At 39.1% G+C, this 14,458-nt stretch overlaps 1 protein-coding gene across 15 annotated transcripts in view; it reads right to left on the bottom strand.

The window, feature by feature from the left end:
• Xrn1 (5'-3' exoribonuclease 1) overlaps positions 1–14,458 on the bottom strand; it is a 108,694-nt gene that overhangs the window by 47,973 nt on the left and 46,263 nt on the right. For 13 of the 15 annotated variants that reach the window (NM_001305240.1, XM_087561249.1, XM_087561250.1 and 10 more), the window contains 5 exon segments: positions 4,884–5,019; positions 5,255–5,344; positions 9,805–9,951; positions 10,524–10,639; positions 12,986–13,084. In NM_001305240.1, coding sequence (NP_001292169.1) covers positions 4,884–5,019; positions 5,255–5,344; positions 9,805–9,951; positions 10,524–10,639; positions 12,986–13,084 — 588 coding nt within the window. 15 annotated transcript variants of the gene reach the window in all.

Genomic DNA, 14,458 nt, shown 5'->3' with positions numbered 1-14,458 from the left:
AGAAACAAGACTACTAAACATAGAAACTTATAATAAACTGAAACTTTTTTTTTTTTTCGGAGCTGGGACCGAACCCAGGGCCTTGTGCTTGCTAGGCAAGCGCTCTACCACTGAGCTAAATCTCCAGCCCCTAAACTGAAACTTTTAATGCAGATTGTATTTTGTTTTGATCTTTATTTTTCCCTCTAGACAGAATTGTAAAAAATAATCGGGGCTGGGGATTTGGCTCAGTGGCAGAGCGCTTGCCTAGGAAGCGCAAGGCCCTGGGTTCGGTCCCCAGCTCCGAAAAAAAGAACCAAAAAAAAAAAAAAAAAAGAATAATCAACAGAAGGTTTTTGGAGATAAGGTGTTGCTCTGTAGTGGAGGTACCATCAAACTCGTGACTTCCTGCCTTTTAAGTGCTGGGATTACAGGTACTGCTACCGTGCTATTCTAACAAGATCTGTAGTAAAGGAAGAAAAGCCGTGAAGCATTTATGTATAAAAACATTATCTGATGCAACAGACTAGAATTTATTCTGTCATTTTAAAAGAGAAAATAAACAAAATAATCCACCCCTCCCCTCCTACAGCCATACACATACATTAAGAAGTAGGAAGAAGATAAGGCCTGGATTCCTAGGCTAAAATGCCTGTTAGTCTTTTCTTCTTTCCAGTTCTGCAAAACCGGATTTCCACGCTCGAGGCTAAGAGACCAACCTAGTTAACAAAGCTATCACTTTTCAGTCTTTTAGGCAGCAGGGAAGAGAGCAGAAAGAGGAAAAGCTTGTGCCAAGAGTTAGACAGCGGGGAGGAGTTGTAGGAGCCTTCCTGGGAGCAACAGTGTCTGACCAGAACTACATTTGTGGTCGCACCTGACCGTAAGGAGGTTGGGAAGCAGAGCCTGGGAAGTGGGGAAATGTGCTCAGGTGAAAACCTGGACTCCGTTCCAGAACAACTAGAAATAGGTTGATTTGAGAGGTAAGTTGTGAGGTAACCTGTCTGTCCCCATCTGCGCCTTTGCTGCTCCCAGTCACACACACTCCCATTTTTTTTTTTTTGGTTCTTTTTTTCGGAGCTGGGGACCGAACCCAGGGCCTTGCGCTTCCTAGGCAAGCGCTCTACCACTGAGCTAAATCCCCAACCCCACACTCCCATTTTTATATACAATACATTTTAGTTCTCATAACCACATGGTCTCCTTGAGCCACTGCGACAGGCAATGGTGGCACACACCTTTAATCCTAGCACTTGAGAGGCAGAGGCAGGCAGATCTCTGAGTTCGAGGCCAGTCTGGTCTACAGAGCTAGTTCCAGGACAGCCAGGACTACGGAGAAACCCTGTCTTAACAGCCACCCCCCTCAAAAAAACTAACTTAGTTTATACTGATAGACAAGAAAAAAAATTACCAAATATGACCATGTTGTATATAAGTATATGTAATTTTGCTTTAAAATTTTTGAAATTAATTTAAAATAATTTTAAAAATTTAGAAATAAATTAATAAAAACTTTTTTAAGAATTGGAGAAAAAGAAATAATAAAAGTTCCACAGCAAGAATAGTTACACCTAACCAAGTGTTACTTGGCTTGGCTGTGCACGTTCAAATGTAGTTTCTTACATTATCCTCTCACCTGCTCAGAGCTCAGGAAACTACAGACTGCTTGGCGGTTCTGCATAGGCCATCTTCTGCATATCAGACTGGACAGACTTAGCTTCTTCCTCTTGTTTTCAACAGGGTCTTGTTATGTAGCCATGGCTGACTTGGACCTTGCTAAGGACAGGCTGGGCTTACATTTATGGCAGTCCTCCTGTGACCACACCTAGGCGCTGGGATTACAGGTGTGCGCCACGGTATTTAGCTATTCAAAACCACTGCTTACCAGGATTTCATGGTGATTTACTTGTACCTTAAAGTTTAAGAAGCACTGCTTTTGGGCAGAGCATAGATGTTTAAAATGTTCTTCCAGTATGAGAACTACTGTCTAATAAGAAACCTCACTTTTTTCTTTTCTTTTTCCTTTTTTAATTTTGGTGGTGTGAGGGATCAAATCTAGATCATGTAGATAAGTGCTCTACCACTGCCGCACATCCTAGTTTCAAAGCTACTGATACAATCATTTAACGATGGCCCTTCGTTATAAAGAAGTTCACGTCTGGGGCTGGGGATTTAGCTCAGTGGTAGAGCGCTTACCTAGGAAGCGCAAGGCCCTGGGTTCGGTCCCCAGCTCCGAAAAAAAGAACCAAAAAAAAAAAAAAAAAGAAGTTCACGTCATTTTCAGACTTTAATTTATCTTCTTTCCTTACTGCTGTAATAATACATAAAAACTCTAATTACACTCATTTCACAGATAAATAAGTTATAAATTTTTGTCTAATTTATATGCTGTAATAAAATAATAAACTACAATTTTGTATATGTATTTGTTGTTTGCAAAATAAAGAAAAAAATGAGTAAGATATTTTGTGCTGTGTGTGTATGAGGATGTGTGCCCACACACACAGGAGAAGCCAGAGGAGGGTGTCGGAAGCCCTCCTCTGTCAAGCTTCATTTTAGTCTGAGACAGGGCCTCTTCCACGAGCCTGAAACTTGCTGTTATCTTCCCAAGAGCCCACCTCCCCTGCCTACCTGACTCCCAGCACTGGGCTTACAGACTGTGCCTGCCTGGCCTTCTATGTGAGTACACGGTATCTGAACTCAGGTTCTCAAGCTTATACAGCAAGCACTCCTATCCCGTGAGCCATTTGCCTAGCCCTGGTTTTGTTTTGTTGAGACAGGATCTCACTCCGCAGCCTGGCTAGCCTGAACTCATTCATATAGACCAGGCTTGCCTCAGACTACAGCAACCCTCCTATGACAGCCTCCAAATTCTGAGGTCACAGCTGGGAGCCACCATAGAACCTTCTATGTCCAAATGAGCTCCTTGGCCTTACTTTTTAAAATATTTATTTTTATTTTATGTGTATATAGATGTTGCCTGCAGGTATGTAAGCACACCACATGCATGGAGTATGGGTAGAGGTGAGAAAGGGGTCTTGGGCATTTGAAACTGAAATTATAAATGGTTATGAGCCAACATGTGGGAGCTGGGAACTGAACCCAGGTCCTCTCTTTGCGCACCAAGAGCTCTTAGCCATGGAACCATGTCTCCAGCCCCTGGCCTGAAAATCTGAACTCATCTCAGTGGAAACAGCCTTGCCTAAATCATAGTACTGATGACAAAACAAAGCTTGAAACAAAACAATTCTCTTGATTGGGAGTCTATAATTTTTCTTCAAAGAGGAAAAATCATGTAGCTCTGGTTTTCATGGTGATCAGCACAGTTTCTGAGTATGTGCCACGGGAGCCAAACACTACCACTCCCATTAATACCAGCTCTAGCTGTGAGTGCATCTGTCTACCTTTCTCTTTCCTTCCTTCCTAGCAGCTATGTAATATAAGCAGATCTTTCTTTTTTCTTTCTTTCTGACAATACTACCATCACCATTAATAGCAGCTGTGTATTGTGAACAGATCTATCTTAAGAAAGAAAGGAAGAAAGAAAGAAAGACAGACAGACAGACAGACAGACATTGTGCTAGGTAGCCTAGGCTAGCCTTTGACTCATTATATACATTATATAGCATAATTTTTTTGTTGCTATTTTTCTTTAAGACAGGATTTCATCTTACAGGCCTGACTGTTCTGGAACACACTCTGAGGCCAGGATGGCTCAAACTCACAGAGACCTCTCTATTTCTGCCTCCCAAGTGCTGGGACCAAAGGCTCACACCATCATGCCTGATATAGGATAATTTTAGCATCAGACTCTGCTGTCTTTTCTTCTGAAGTGCTGGGATTATAGATGGCTTTATGTGGTGCTAGGATAAAATCAGGGTTTTGTGTATTCTAGGAAAGTACTCTTATCGACTGAGCCACATTCCCAGTCCTGAAGAGAACATGTTTTATCCCAGGAGATCTGACTGATGATGATCATAACTTGTGAGGTAGGCAGTATTTTGTTACTGATTTACCAATGATAAAATGGACTCATGAAAAAATTAAAAGATTGAAAGAGTCTTAAGTTCAGTGTGGTAGGAATGGCTTTTGAGCACAAGTCTTAACTGATTTTTCTATTAATTAAAATAAAGAAAGTGTGGGGTTGGGAATTTAGCTCAGTGGTAGAGCGCTTGCCTAGGAAGCGCAAGGTCCTGGGTTCGGTCCCCAACTCCGAAAAAAAGAAAAAAAAAATAAAGAAAGTGTGTTATCATGGAATCATTAATAAAAAGCAAATTAAGAGGAATTAAAGTTTTAAAAAAAATACCAATATAGCCAACTCACTTCTTAAAATGGATAAAATAAGTTAAGTCAACTGTAGAAGTCTGTTGCTTTGAATTAGAATAGAGAGATAAGAGATGAGTGTGTGCATGCCTGTGTGAGACTGCACTTGATTATGTATAGGTGTGTGCCTGTGCACCATGGAATAAATGTGGAGGTCACAGGACAACCTTTGAAAAGTTGGTTCTCTCCTCCCACCATGTGGATTCAGTGGTTGAATTCAGGTCACCAGGCACTTGACCACCTGAATCATCTCACTCACCAGCTCTGAACTGTGTCTGTAAAGAGTGTAATTACAACAGCAGGAAGGGCAAATCATAACTATTCTTCATGCACACACATTCTATTGTGACTAGAGTTATAAGATTAGAACTATAACAAAGAAATAAATTTTAAATGTTATAGCTTTTGTATATTGAAGTACATTTATACATATTCATTTAAATTTCCAGTTGTTGGAAGTGCTACAGGATAATTAACCAGAATCATTAAATACATACATTAGTTAGCTGAAATAAAAAACAGATAATATGTTGTTCATTTTAACTTCAGCTCGATCAGGACACATGGTTCCTCAAAGTTAGTACCTTGCACTTCTCAACTTCTTCCTCGATTTTTTCAACAATGGCTGCATCCAGAATGTGTAAGTCACAGGAAGACCGAGACAGAGTACTGACAGGATGTCCTTTCAGCCAAGTAATGATTTCTTGAACTTTCTCGGCCCTATAATAAAAACAGTGGTAATTTTTTTCACATGGATTAAAAATATCTGAAGTTTTATATTAAGGATCTAAAAAAAAAAAGCTTTCTGGGAATTGTGAATTTAAGTAATTAAACCCAAAATGAAATACTATAAAGTAAAAGGTACCCTAGGCTTGCCCACTCCAGGCTTGCCCACTCCAGGCTTGCCCACCCCAGGCTTGCCCACTCCAGGCTTGCCCACCCCAGGCTTGCTCACCCGCTCTCACTCTCTCCAGGCCAGATGTCGTCCTCATAGAACACATCCTCTTGGCTGTTCTGTGCTATGTAACTAAACAGTTCTGGTGCTCTAGTCAACAAAGAAAGAAAGTATACTTTAAGATAGTCAATTAACCTCACACAAACTTCCTAGTCAGTGATTTTGTATTCTAATGGGGACATGTGGACTATACTGAGAATGTTATGGTATTACTAAGGGATATTACTAATATGGAGTGAGACTGAAAGGTCGGGTAGCCAGAATATTCTTGTAACTCTAAGAAAACTCCCATTGGCTGAGCAATAAATAGTTCAATTATTTAAAAAAATCCAATTATGACTTAGTGTTCTTTGATTAAAATGTAAGGAATTAGATCCATGGAAATGGTATTTGTAGGTTCTTTTTATTTTCCTTTTTTGAGATAGGGCTTCATATGTAACCTAGGCTAATCTCAAACTTATAATCCTGCTCCAGTTTCCTCAGTGCTGGGGAACAACTGCACTACAAGAATATATAGGCTTTCAAAATTAGCTTTCTAATTTTTGTAATAAAGCTAGAACATTTCATATGCAAATTAAGTTTTTACGTTTCGTCTGATATTTTTCAAAATTACCTTTCTTTTGGAATTGTAAGACTCAATGATACATTCAAGGAGACTAAACACATCTTTGTTGACACATCAGACATTGGAGAAATGAGATATAGCTGAACAGGAAGTTCAGGACAGGAAGTTACTAGACAGAGCAGCCACCAGTCACAAAAGGTCACGACACCTCTGCCTAGTGTTTCATGAACTAAACTAAAAGCAAGTTCCTTACTCCTAGCTCAGGACCTCACTTGTGAACTGTGTTTTTGTTATGCAGCATAAACTTACACAATTGAAAAAAATAGGTGACCAATGAAGTCTATTCTTTTAAATCTGCAAAGCCTCAGGAATTATGGACTTCAGGCATATTTAATAGCATTTACGTTGAAAATGTATACAGCATGCAATTGGATAGTTGTTTACTTGCTTACCATCCCTGAAAACAGCTGCAGTTATGTTTTAGACAGGTTATCCCAGAGACAGAGAGCTGAGGGGAGAGGGACGGTCAAGGAGGAAAGGCTGGATGCTATGCACGTGTGGCGTTCATGCACAGTAGCTACTGTACAGCATGTGGGCACAGCGTCTTGAGAAAGCAGCCTCTGAGAAGGACTCAGACATGCAAAAGTGTAGTGGGGAGGCTTGTGAAATTAATACTTGTACGAAGGCAAAAGAAAACAAGCAGAACTGGGCAATGGAAACAGGAAGATGTGGAGCTGTGAGTTGTTCTCAGTGAATTTCATGGCCAATCCCACAAAGATCTCAAACTGGGGGAGCCCTTCAGATTTGTCCTGGAATGGGGCAGGCCGGGTGCTTTCACCTTTGTACCTCCTACACCAGGCACTGTATTGTGAGAAGAGAACATGGCTCTAAGTATCCACACAATTCCAGAAGAGAGCTTGCAGGTGGAGGCTGCTAGCAGCATTACCACTCCCAGGGAAAAGATCCTTCAGTCTAAGAATGATCTGGAGCGGGTGGGAAGTAATCACAGAAGCCACAGGGCAACAAAACCCATTTTACCTGATTAATTTCCAGAATACTAGCAGTCAGTGCAGTTCCTTACATCTATCATGCAAGGAAAAGGCTAGAAGATACCTCTCTAGGAAAAGTTAGCTAGAGAGAAGATATACAGTGTAATGATATCAGAATAAGATACATTTTTAGAAATCATAATTTTCCATGTGATAAACCCCATCCAAGTGCACTAAATTCCCAACAGGCTTTTTGGCACATCTTTGTTATATAGACAACATGAAGCACTAGAAGTGGAGAAAAAACAAAACAAAACAAAAAACAAACAAAAAACCCTTTAACATACAAGGTGTAATAAATCAAATAAAGGAGAAAAATAATTTAGAGAAAACTGGAGATTAAAAAAAAGAAAGACATTTAGTTGGCTCACAACCACCTGTAATTCCAGCTCCAGATCTGACATGTGTGTGTGTGTGTGTGTGTGTGTGTGTGTGTGTGTGTGTGTGTGTGTGTTGATATTGATGCATGATAATAATTCCAGTACTCAGGAGGCTGAGGCAGGAAGATTTCAAGTTTCAGGCCAGTCTACACTTTTTTTGAATTTGAGGCCAGACTCAGGGGAGCGGTGCTAAACCTGGAGACCTTGTCCTTAAAAACAAAAAATCCCAAACCAACCAACCAACCAACCAACCATCAAAAACCACGATAAAACTGAAGATGTCTCTTAGAATAAGGCCATGTAAAAAAGGATGAGAAAAAGAAGAGAGAGATAAGAGGATCAGTCCAGGAGTCCCACAAAGAACAGAAAGAAAAGAATGTTGAGTTTTGCCAATTATTAAAGAACTATCATAAGGGTTTTCATCAGTTCCAGGGGCTAACTAAGAGAAGCGATAGAGAAAATATTTGTACCAGGGCACATATCATCAGTCAACAGAATTAACAGACAGAGTCCAGAACATGGAAACAGTCACATGGGGCTGCAGAGATGATTAGAGCTTATGAACAGTGGCTGTTCTTATAGAAGACGAGGGTTCAGTTCTCAGCACCGGAATGGTGATTCACAGCCATCCGTAACTCTAGTTCCAGGGGAAAAGATACCATCTTCTGACCCTGGATACGAGACACACAGTAGTACACAGGCATACACGCAGACAAAGCACACACACACATAAAAGAACCTAAGGCAAATGGATGACAATGCAAAGAATCAAAGGAGAACACACAGGACTCATCAGTGCCAATGAAGGAGACAAGAAAACAATGGAGCAATGTTCTCAAAACCCTGAATGAAATAATCTTCAATTCACTCAACCTATTAGACAAGCTAATTAAGTGTAAGAGAAAGAAAACAAGTACTTTCAGACACAAAAGTGCTACAGGTAATGTAGAATCAACACAGAGCTATACAGATGGTGTCTGTGGATAGAGAGCTGGGTGACAAGCGTAGTCTCACCTGAAGCAGAGGCTTTAGGACAGAGACAGAACAAACAGATCCCCTCTTCTGTAAGGCAGGGTGTATGGTTCAGCCAATGTGTATGTGCACAGATAATAGTCAAGTGAAAGAAACAGGAGTGAAATGAAAATGAGAACATGGAAGAAATGTAATAATCATGACATTGTCTAGCTCCAAATATTTATCATAAACATGTAAAGATTTAACCAAAATTTGTAATAAAAATTGTAGGGGGAGGGAATATATTCATGTCTATAGGGAGCTGAGAGAAAGATGGGCTGGAAGCTCATAGAGAACCTTCCACAGTGGGAAATCAATGGCTGTGTGACAACTGAAAAAGCAAAAACTTTATTTTTTCCAGTGCCATAGACCAAACCCAGAGCCTTGAACATGCTAATTAAGCAGGAGTTCTTCGGTCTTAAGGTCAAGAAGAAGTCTGAATGTGGTCTTTTAAGGAACTATGGAAATGAGCAGAGAAACAAGCTAAATTTTCATATGACAGTATGTATCTGATTCTTCCCATCACCCTTTAAAAAATACAGAATGGTGAGGTGGGGGATGGCTTAGTGCATAAAGGCATTTGCCTCTTGATAATGTAAGCTTGACTAAGCCTGAGTTAAATTCTTGGAACCTATGTAAAGGTCTGAAAGAACTCTCTCGACAAGGCTGTCTTCTGACTTTCCCACCCACATGGGAAATACACCTCTCTGTCAGTATGTATATGTGTAGTTTCTTGTGCATGCACTCATATACAGTAATACAAATTTAAAATAATATTAAAAAGATACAGAGTCTGACTTTATTTGGAAATGGGGTTCTCATACAGACAACTATTAGAGGGCTCTAATCTAGTATGACTGGTACCACTGTAAACGAGAAGTATAGACAGGCTGACACAGGTGAAAGCTTATATGAATTGGGGAGAGAGACTATCACCTGAATGATCAATCCACAAGCCAAGTAATACATAAAGTTACAGGAGAGCAGGAGAGAGCTAGGGGACTATAGTCTTGTTGACACCTTGATTCTGGTTACTCGACCAGTGAGACAATTAGGTCACCCTGGTGAAAACAGCTAGCTGGAGGTACTTTATTATGAGAGCCCTGTGAAACCAATACAGGGATCCCAAGGACAAGGAGGATGGAAACCTATATCAGAAAGAACATTAAGTTGTAAATCAGAAGTGAATATATTTACTATGTATCTAGGTATATTCCTAGGTAGCTCAGTTAACATTTAATAATAAAAATGGTAATACCTTCCCTAATTATTATTAATGCAATTCTTTTTCCTTGAGACAAGGTCTGAGGACATAGCCCAGGCTGGCTTTAAATGCACTACCTACGTAAGAATGGCTTCCAATTCCCAGTCCTTCTGCCTTTAGCTCCCTGGTGCTGTGGGTAGAGGTAGACGGTACCATGCCTCGCTGCCGCTCTACATTTTACTGAAGGACACAATCCCTCTTTCAGACAGGTATGAGGCAGGCAAATATGCAGTGCATGCACGAGCTCAGAGGCTGGGAGAAGCCTGCTTAGCACTCACCTCTCTATGTACTCGGCAAGTAGCTGCTCGGCCGCCGACGAGTACATCCACTCACTCCCGACTCTCTTCGTATAGCCAGGGACTTCCTCATTTTTCTTGTTGAATTTGAGATTTAAACCCACATTTGCTTTATGGTCTCCATGAGGGCTAAGTTTAAATCACATATACACATAAGTGTTTTAAAATTTGTTCAAAAATGAAAAATTACGCTTTTTTTTTAATAGTGCTAGGGATTGAATCCCTAGTCCTGCACATGCCAGACAAGCAGTACACCACGTAGCTATGCCACCAAACCCAGGATTTGCTTTCAATTTTGAGAAAAGCTCAGTTCTAATTGTTCTACATTTAGTTTGCACAGTTATTTCTAATTAGCAGTAATTAAAAACTATAGGACAGGTTTTTAAATCCAAGTTAAGAAAGGATGTAAATAATGTTATTAGAAAAAAGGAAAATAACAAAATTCACAGAAATATATTACTGAGGCTCACACACACCCTCTGATACCTTTTTTCAAGGTTAGCTGCTAAAAATACAAACTGTCTTTGAAAGCATCTAAAAAATATGCCGTTCATGTAAAGAACCACTGCTGGAGGAATTTATGGGTAACTTAGTCCATAGTCATTAATTGAAAAAAAAATGAATACCGAGATAGTAAGCATTTAATCTCTATCATTTAATTTTTCTGCCACTTTAAGCAAATATCCCTAACACAAACTTACTTTCTCCTAGATCCTCTTCCAATAAAAATACTTCCTGTAAACCTTGAAACAAGGTATCCACTCACTCCAAGGCGACCGGCCAACACATATCCTGGGTTGTACTTTATAGAGTATTTCTTTAAATATAAAAATAAAGAGGTCAATTATAGAAATACATGTCTACATTAAGTACTACTTGGTTACTTTTGAGATCTGGATAGTTAAGACACCACTGGCCTCTCCACCCCTACCCCTGAAGGATTCAAAAGCCCTCCTCTTTCTCTAAAACAAAGACTTCCCAAGGATGAATGAAGGAGTAGGAAGCAATCTGTAAATCTATCTCAATAAGTAAGTTCTGTAAGTACTAGGCACAAAATTCTTCACATAACTTTTTTTTAAAACTAATTTTCCTATCTAGCTAGCAAAGACCCTGGATAAAAACAAGGCTTCAAAAATTACTATACAGACTCAGGTCAAACATAAGTGTGTCATTAAAACAGTTGTGAGGAAAGTAAAAAGTGTCCTTCATATATGAATGTAAATAATCTTTTCCACTAATATTTACTATTATTATATAAAAGTCACAATCAAATAAATGGAAACATAATGTGTGGTTAATGAGTGTAACATTAAGAAAGAAGAAACTATAATCAGAATATATTATAAGAAAAAAATCTATTTTTTAATTAAAAAAACATTTCAAGTGGCAGAACAAAACAAAACAAACAAACAAACAAAAAAGAAGTATCAGATGGGGTAATTTTTTAATCAGGAAGCAAACAATTTACAAATCCAATACCAACTAGCATTAACAATCATATCCAATCCTTATATGATATATAAAGACACTAATTTTTATTTATATTTTAATACCTTATATGAATAGCTTATATATTATAATATATAATATATATTTGAAACTGTTTCATGTAGCTCAGGTTGGCCTTGAACTTGCTATGTGCCTGAGGATAATCTTGAACCTCTGATCCTCCCTGCTTCCACCTCTTAAATTTTGGGATTATGGGCTTGGGTCAGTAAACTTGTTCATTCAGTGCTGGAGACTAAACCCATGGAGCCTCATGTATGCTAAGCAAGAACTCTACCAAGTGAGCTACACTCCCAGCTCCAACAGTTTACATTTTTACTTTATGACTATAGCTGAATGGAGGAATATTTTTACCAGTATAACATCAATGTCTTGGTATTGGTAAGGGACTAAACCAGCTATCATTATTTTGCTGATTATATGTATCTAAAGTGATGCTTAATGGGTAATCGTTTTTGGTGGGCTAGAATATTCAATTACTATTAAAATATATAAATGTCAGTGTCCAAATACGGTGGTACATGTTCATAACCCTAATACATGGATCGAGATAAGGGAAGGAGAATCAGGAGTTAAAAATTATCCTTGGCTACTTAGTGATGTAAGCCAGCCTGGATTACTTAAAATACTGTCTTAATAGTTACAGAGACACACAGAATATGGTTGTTCAACAAGGATATCATCGGATTTAGTAATGATATTGATCTGGATGAATGTGATGGTTTGCATATGCTTGGCCCAGGGAGTGGCACTATTATGAGGTGTCGCCTTGTTGGAGTAGTTCTGTCACTGTGAGCACAGGCGTTAAAACCCTCTTCCTAGCTGCTTGGAAGCCAGTCTTCTCCTAGCTGCCTTTGGAGCAAGAGGTGGCACTCTCAGCTCCTCCAGGCCCATCTGCCTGGACACTGCCATGCTCCAGCCTTGATGATAATGGACTGAAACTCTGAATCTATAAGCCAGTCCCAATGAAAGCATTCTACTGTTTTGCAAATCCAAATTCCCCAAATCCATATTCTTCCAAACAAAGGCATGGTCAGGCCTATCGTAGCAATACCCCAGCCCTGGTACCAATTTCTGTCTTAGTTAGGGTTTTACTGCTGTAAACAGACTCCATGACCAGGGCAATTGTTATAAAGGACATTTAATTGGGGCTGGCTTCCAGGTCCAGTCTCTGGTTTCCATGCTAGGGATTAAGGTGGGGTACTTACACACGCTGTGCTAGATTGTTATGAATAGATCTATAATGACTTTGGGGGAACAGTCATTTCAGTGTGTGTATGTTTATCAGTGGCATGCGCATCACAATGCATTTGGGAAGAATAGACTTTGTATCATTCCTCAGATACTATCTACTTGAGTGTTTTCTTTCGTGAGGCAGGATCTCTCACTAAGCCTGGCATTCATCAGTTAGGCTCAGCTGACTGACAAAGCCCGCTCCAGGGTCTCGCCTTCCATTACTGGCATTAGGCTCAGTTTCATCCAAGGGTACTGGGGACATGAACTAGGGTGGTCCTCATGCTTCATTAAAAATATTTTACTAACTGAACTATCTCCTTAGCCCATTATATTCTTAAAATATTAAAATTAATTTTAAGGAGGCAGAAAAATATCCTAGCATTAAAAGTTTATTTTAAACAACACCAACTATTGTACTTACATGCTGATTCTGTATTAAAGCATCAAGGTTTGGTTCACATGGAATGCTGAAAACCACACGAATCCTACCTTCTGTTATCACATCACCCGAGTCCTGAACCTGGGGATGGGGGAACCATACTGTTTTAATCTCTATTATTACATTCATTTATGTTTCTCCTTATTTGAATTTTACTTTTCTAAAATAGAACACAACAATAAAATTAGACATGGAAAATTTCTTGTAATTTATAACAGGAATTAAAAATATTAATAAGAGTAAGTCATTTTATATTTGCTTTAATAGATATTAATCACATATAAAAATTAACACCCTTGTAGATAACATCAAATTACTAAAATGTTACAAATAATATTTGAAAACATTTACCTCAACTCACTATCATTAATACCATAAAGAATGTCTTTAATATTTGATACTATGTGCACACTTACATGCATGGAACAACAATAACAACAACAACTATTATTTTGAAACAACATTTCAGTGTGCATTTTTAGCTTAGCATTGAACCCATTAGATTGGTCTCAAACTTGGTAATCTTCTGCTTCAGCTTCCTGAATACTGGGGTTATAAACATGTACTACAATCCCAGGACCAACCAATGCTCTGAGGATACCTTAAAGACATCATTTCCTTTACCTGTATTTTAGCATATATTCTTATTTAAAAAAAAAGATTTATTTTATTATCTATATGCACACTGTAGCTGTCTTCAGACACACCAGAAGAGGGCATCAGATCCCATTACAGATGGTTGTGAGCCACCATGTGGTTGCTGGGAATTGAACTCAGGACCTCTGGAAGAGCAATCAGTGCTCTTAACCTCTGAGCCATCTCTCCAGCCCCTTTCTATATGTTTATGTTTGTAGTCTGGTGATCAAACTCAGGGACTTGTCCATGCTAGGTAGGTGCTTCACCACTGGTCAATATCCACAATAGAAACTTTCTTGTTTTATCTTTTTATTATTACTATGCAATGATCAATTCTTGATTTGCTGCACTAACTTCCAATTTGTTGGTGCACTTAATTATCTTGCTATTTAGACTATTAAGATGTGGCCATAGGAGCCCTTTTGCACACACCCTCAAACCCCACTCCATTTCACGTCCCTCCCGTGCTCACTGACAAACGGCCCTTTCATTCTTTCTGTACTTACTTTCTGGCGTCAGATGTAGCAAGCTCATTTTGTGTCATCTCAGCTCAAGGCCTACAATTAGGTAGGTACTTTATCGTGAAGAACTGCAGTTTTTAGAGAAGTATTATGGTCTTAGAGGTCAAGATTTGGGCATTTTGTGTGTTCACTGCTACCCGAGTGTCTTTGCTTCCTATGCTTTTGAAAAATATGCATGTGTAAACACACAAGCATGCGCCTATAGCACAGACGCTTCTGAATTCCTAACAGTACTTCCAAACTGTCCCCACTGACTCTTCTTGTTCTCTCAATTCCATATATGTAGGTACTTTTTTTC

The sequence above is a fragment of the Rattus norvegicus genome, chromosome 8, assembly GCF_021556685.1.
Source record: "Rattus norvegicus strain SHRSP/BbbUtx chromosome 8, alternate assembly SHRSP_T2T, whole genome shotgun sequence".
Classification (NCBI taxonomy): domain Eukaryota; kingdom Metazoa; phylum Chordata; class Mammalia; order Rodentia; family Muridae; genus Rattus; species Rattus norvegicus.
Note: the sequence above shows the minus strand (reverse complement) of the source record. Positions and strands in the feature narration are given on the sequence as shown.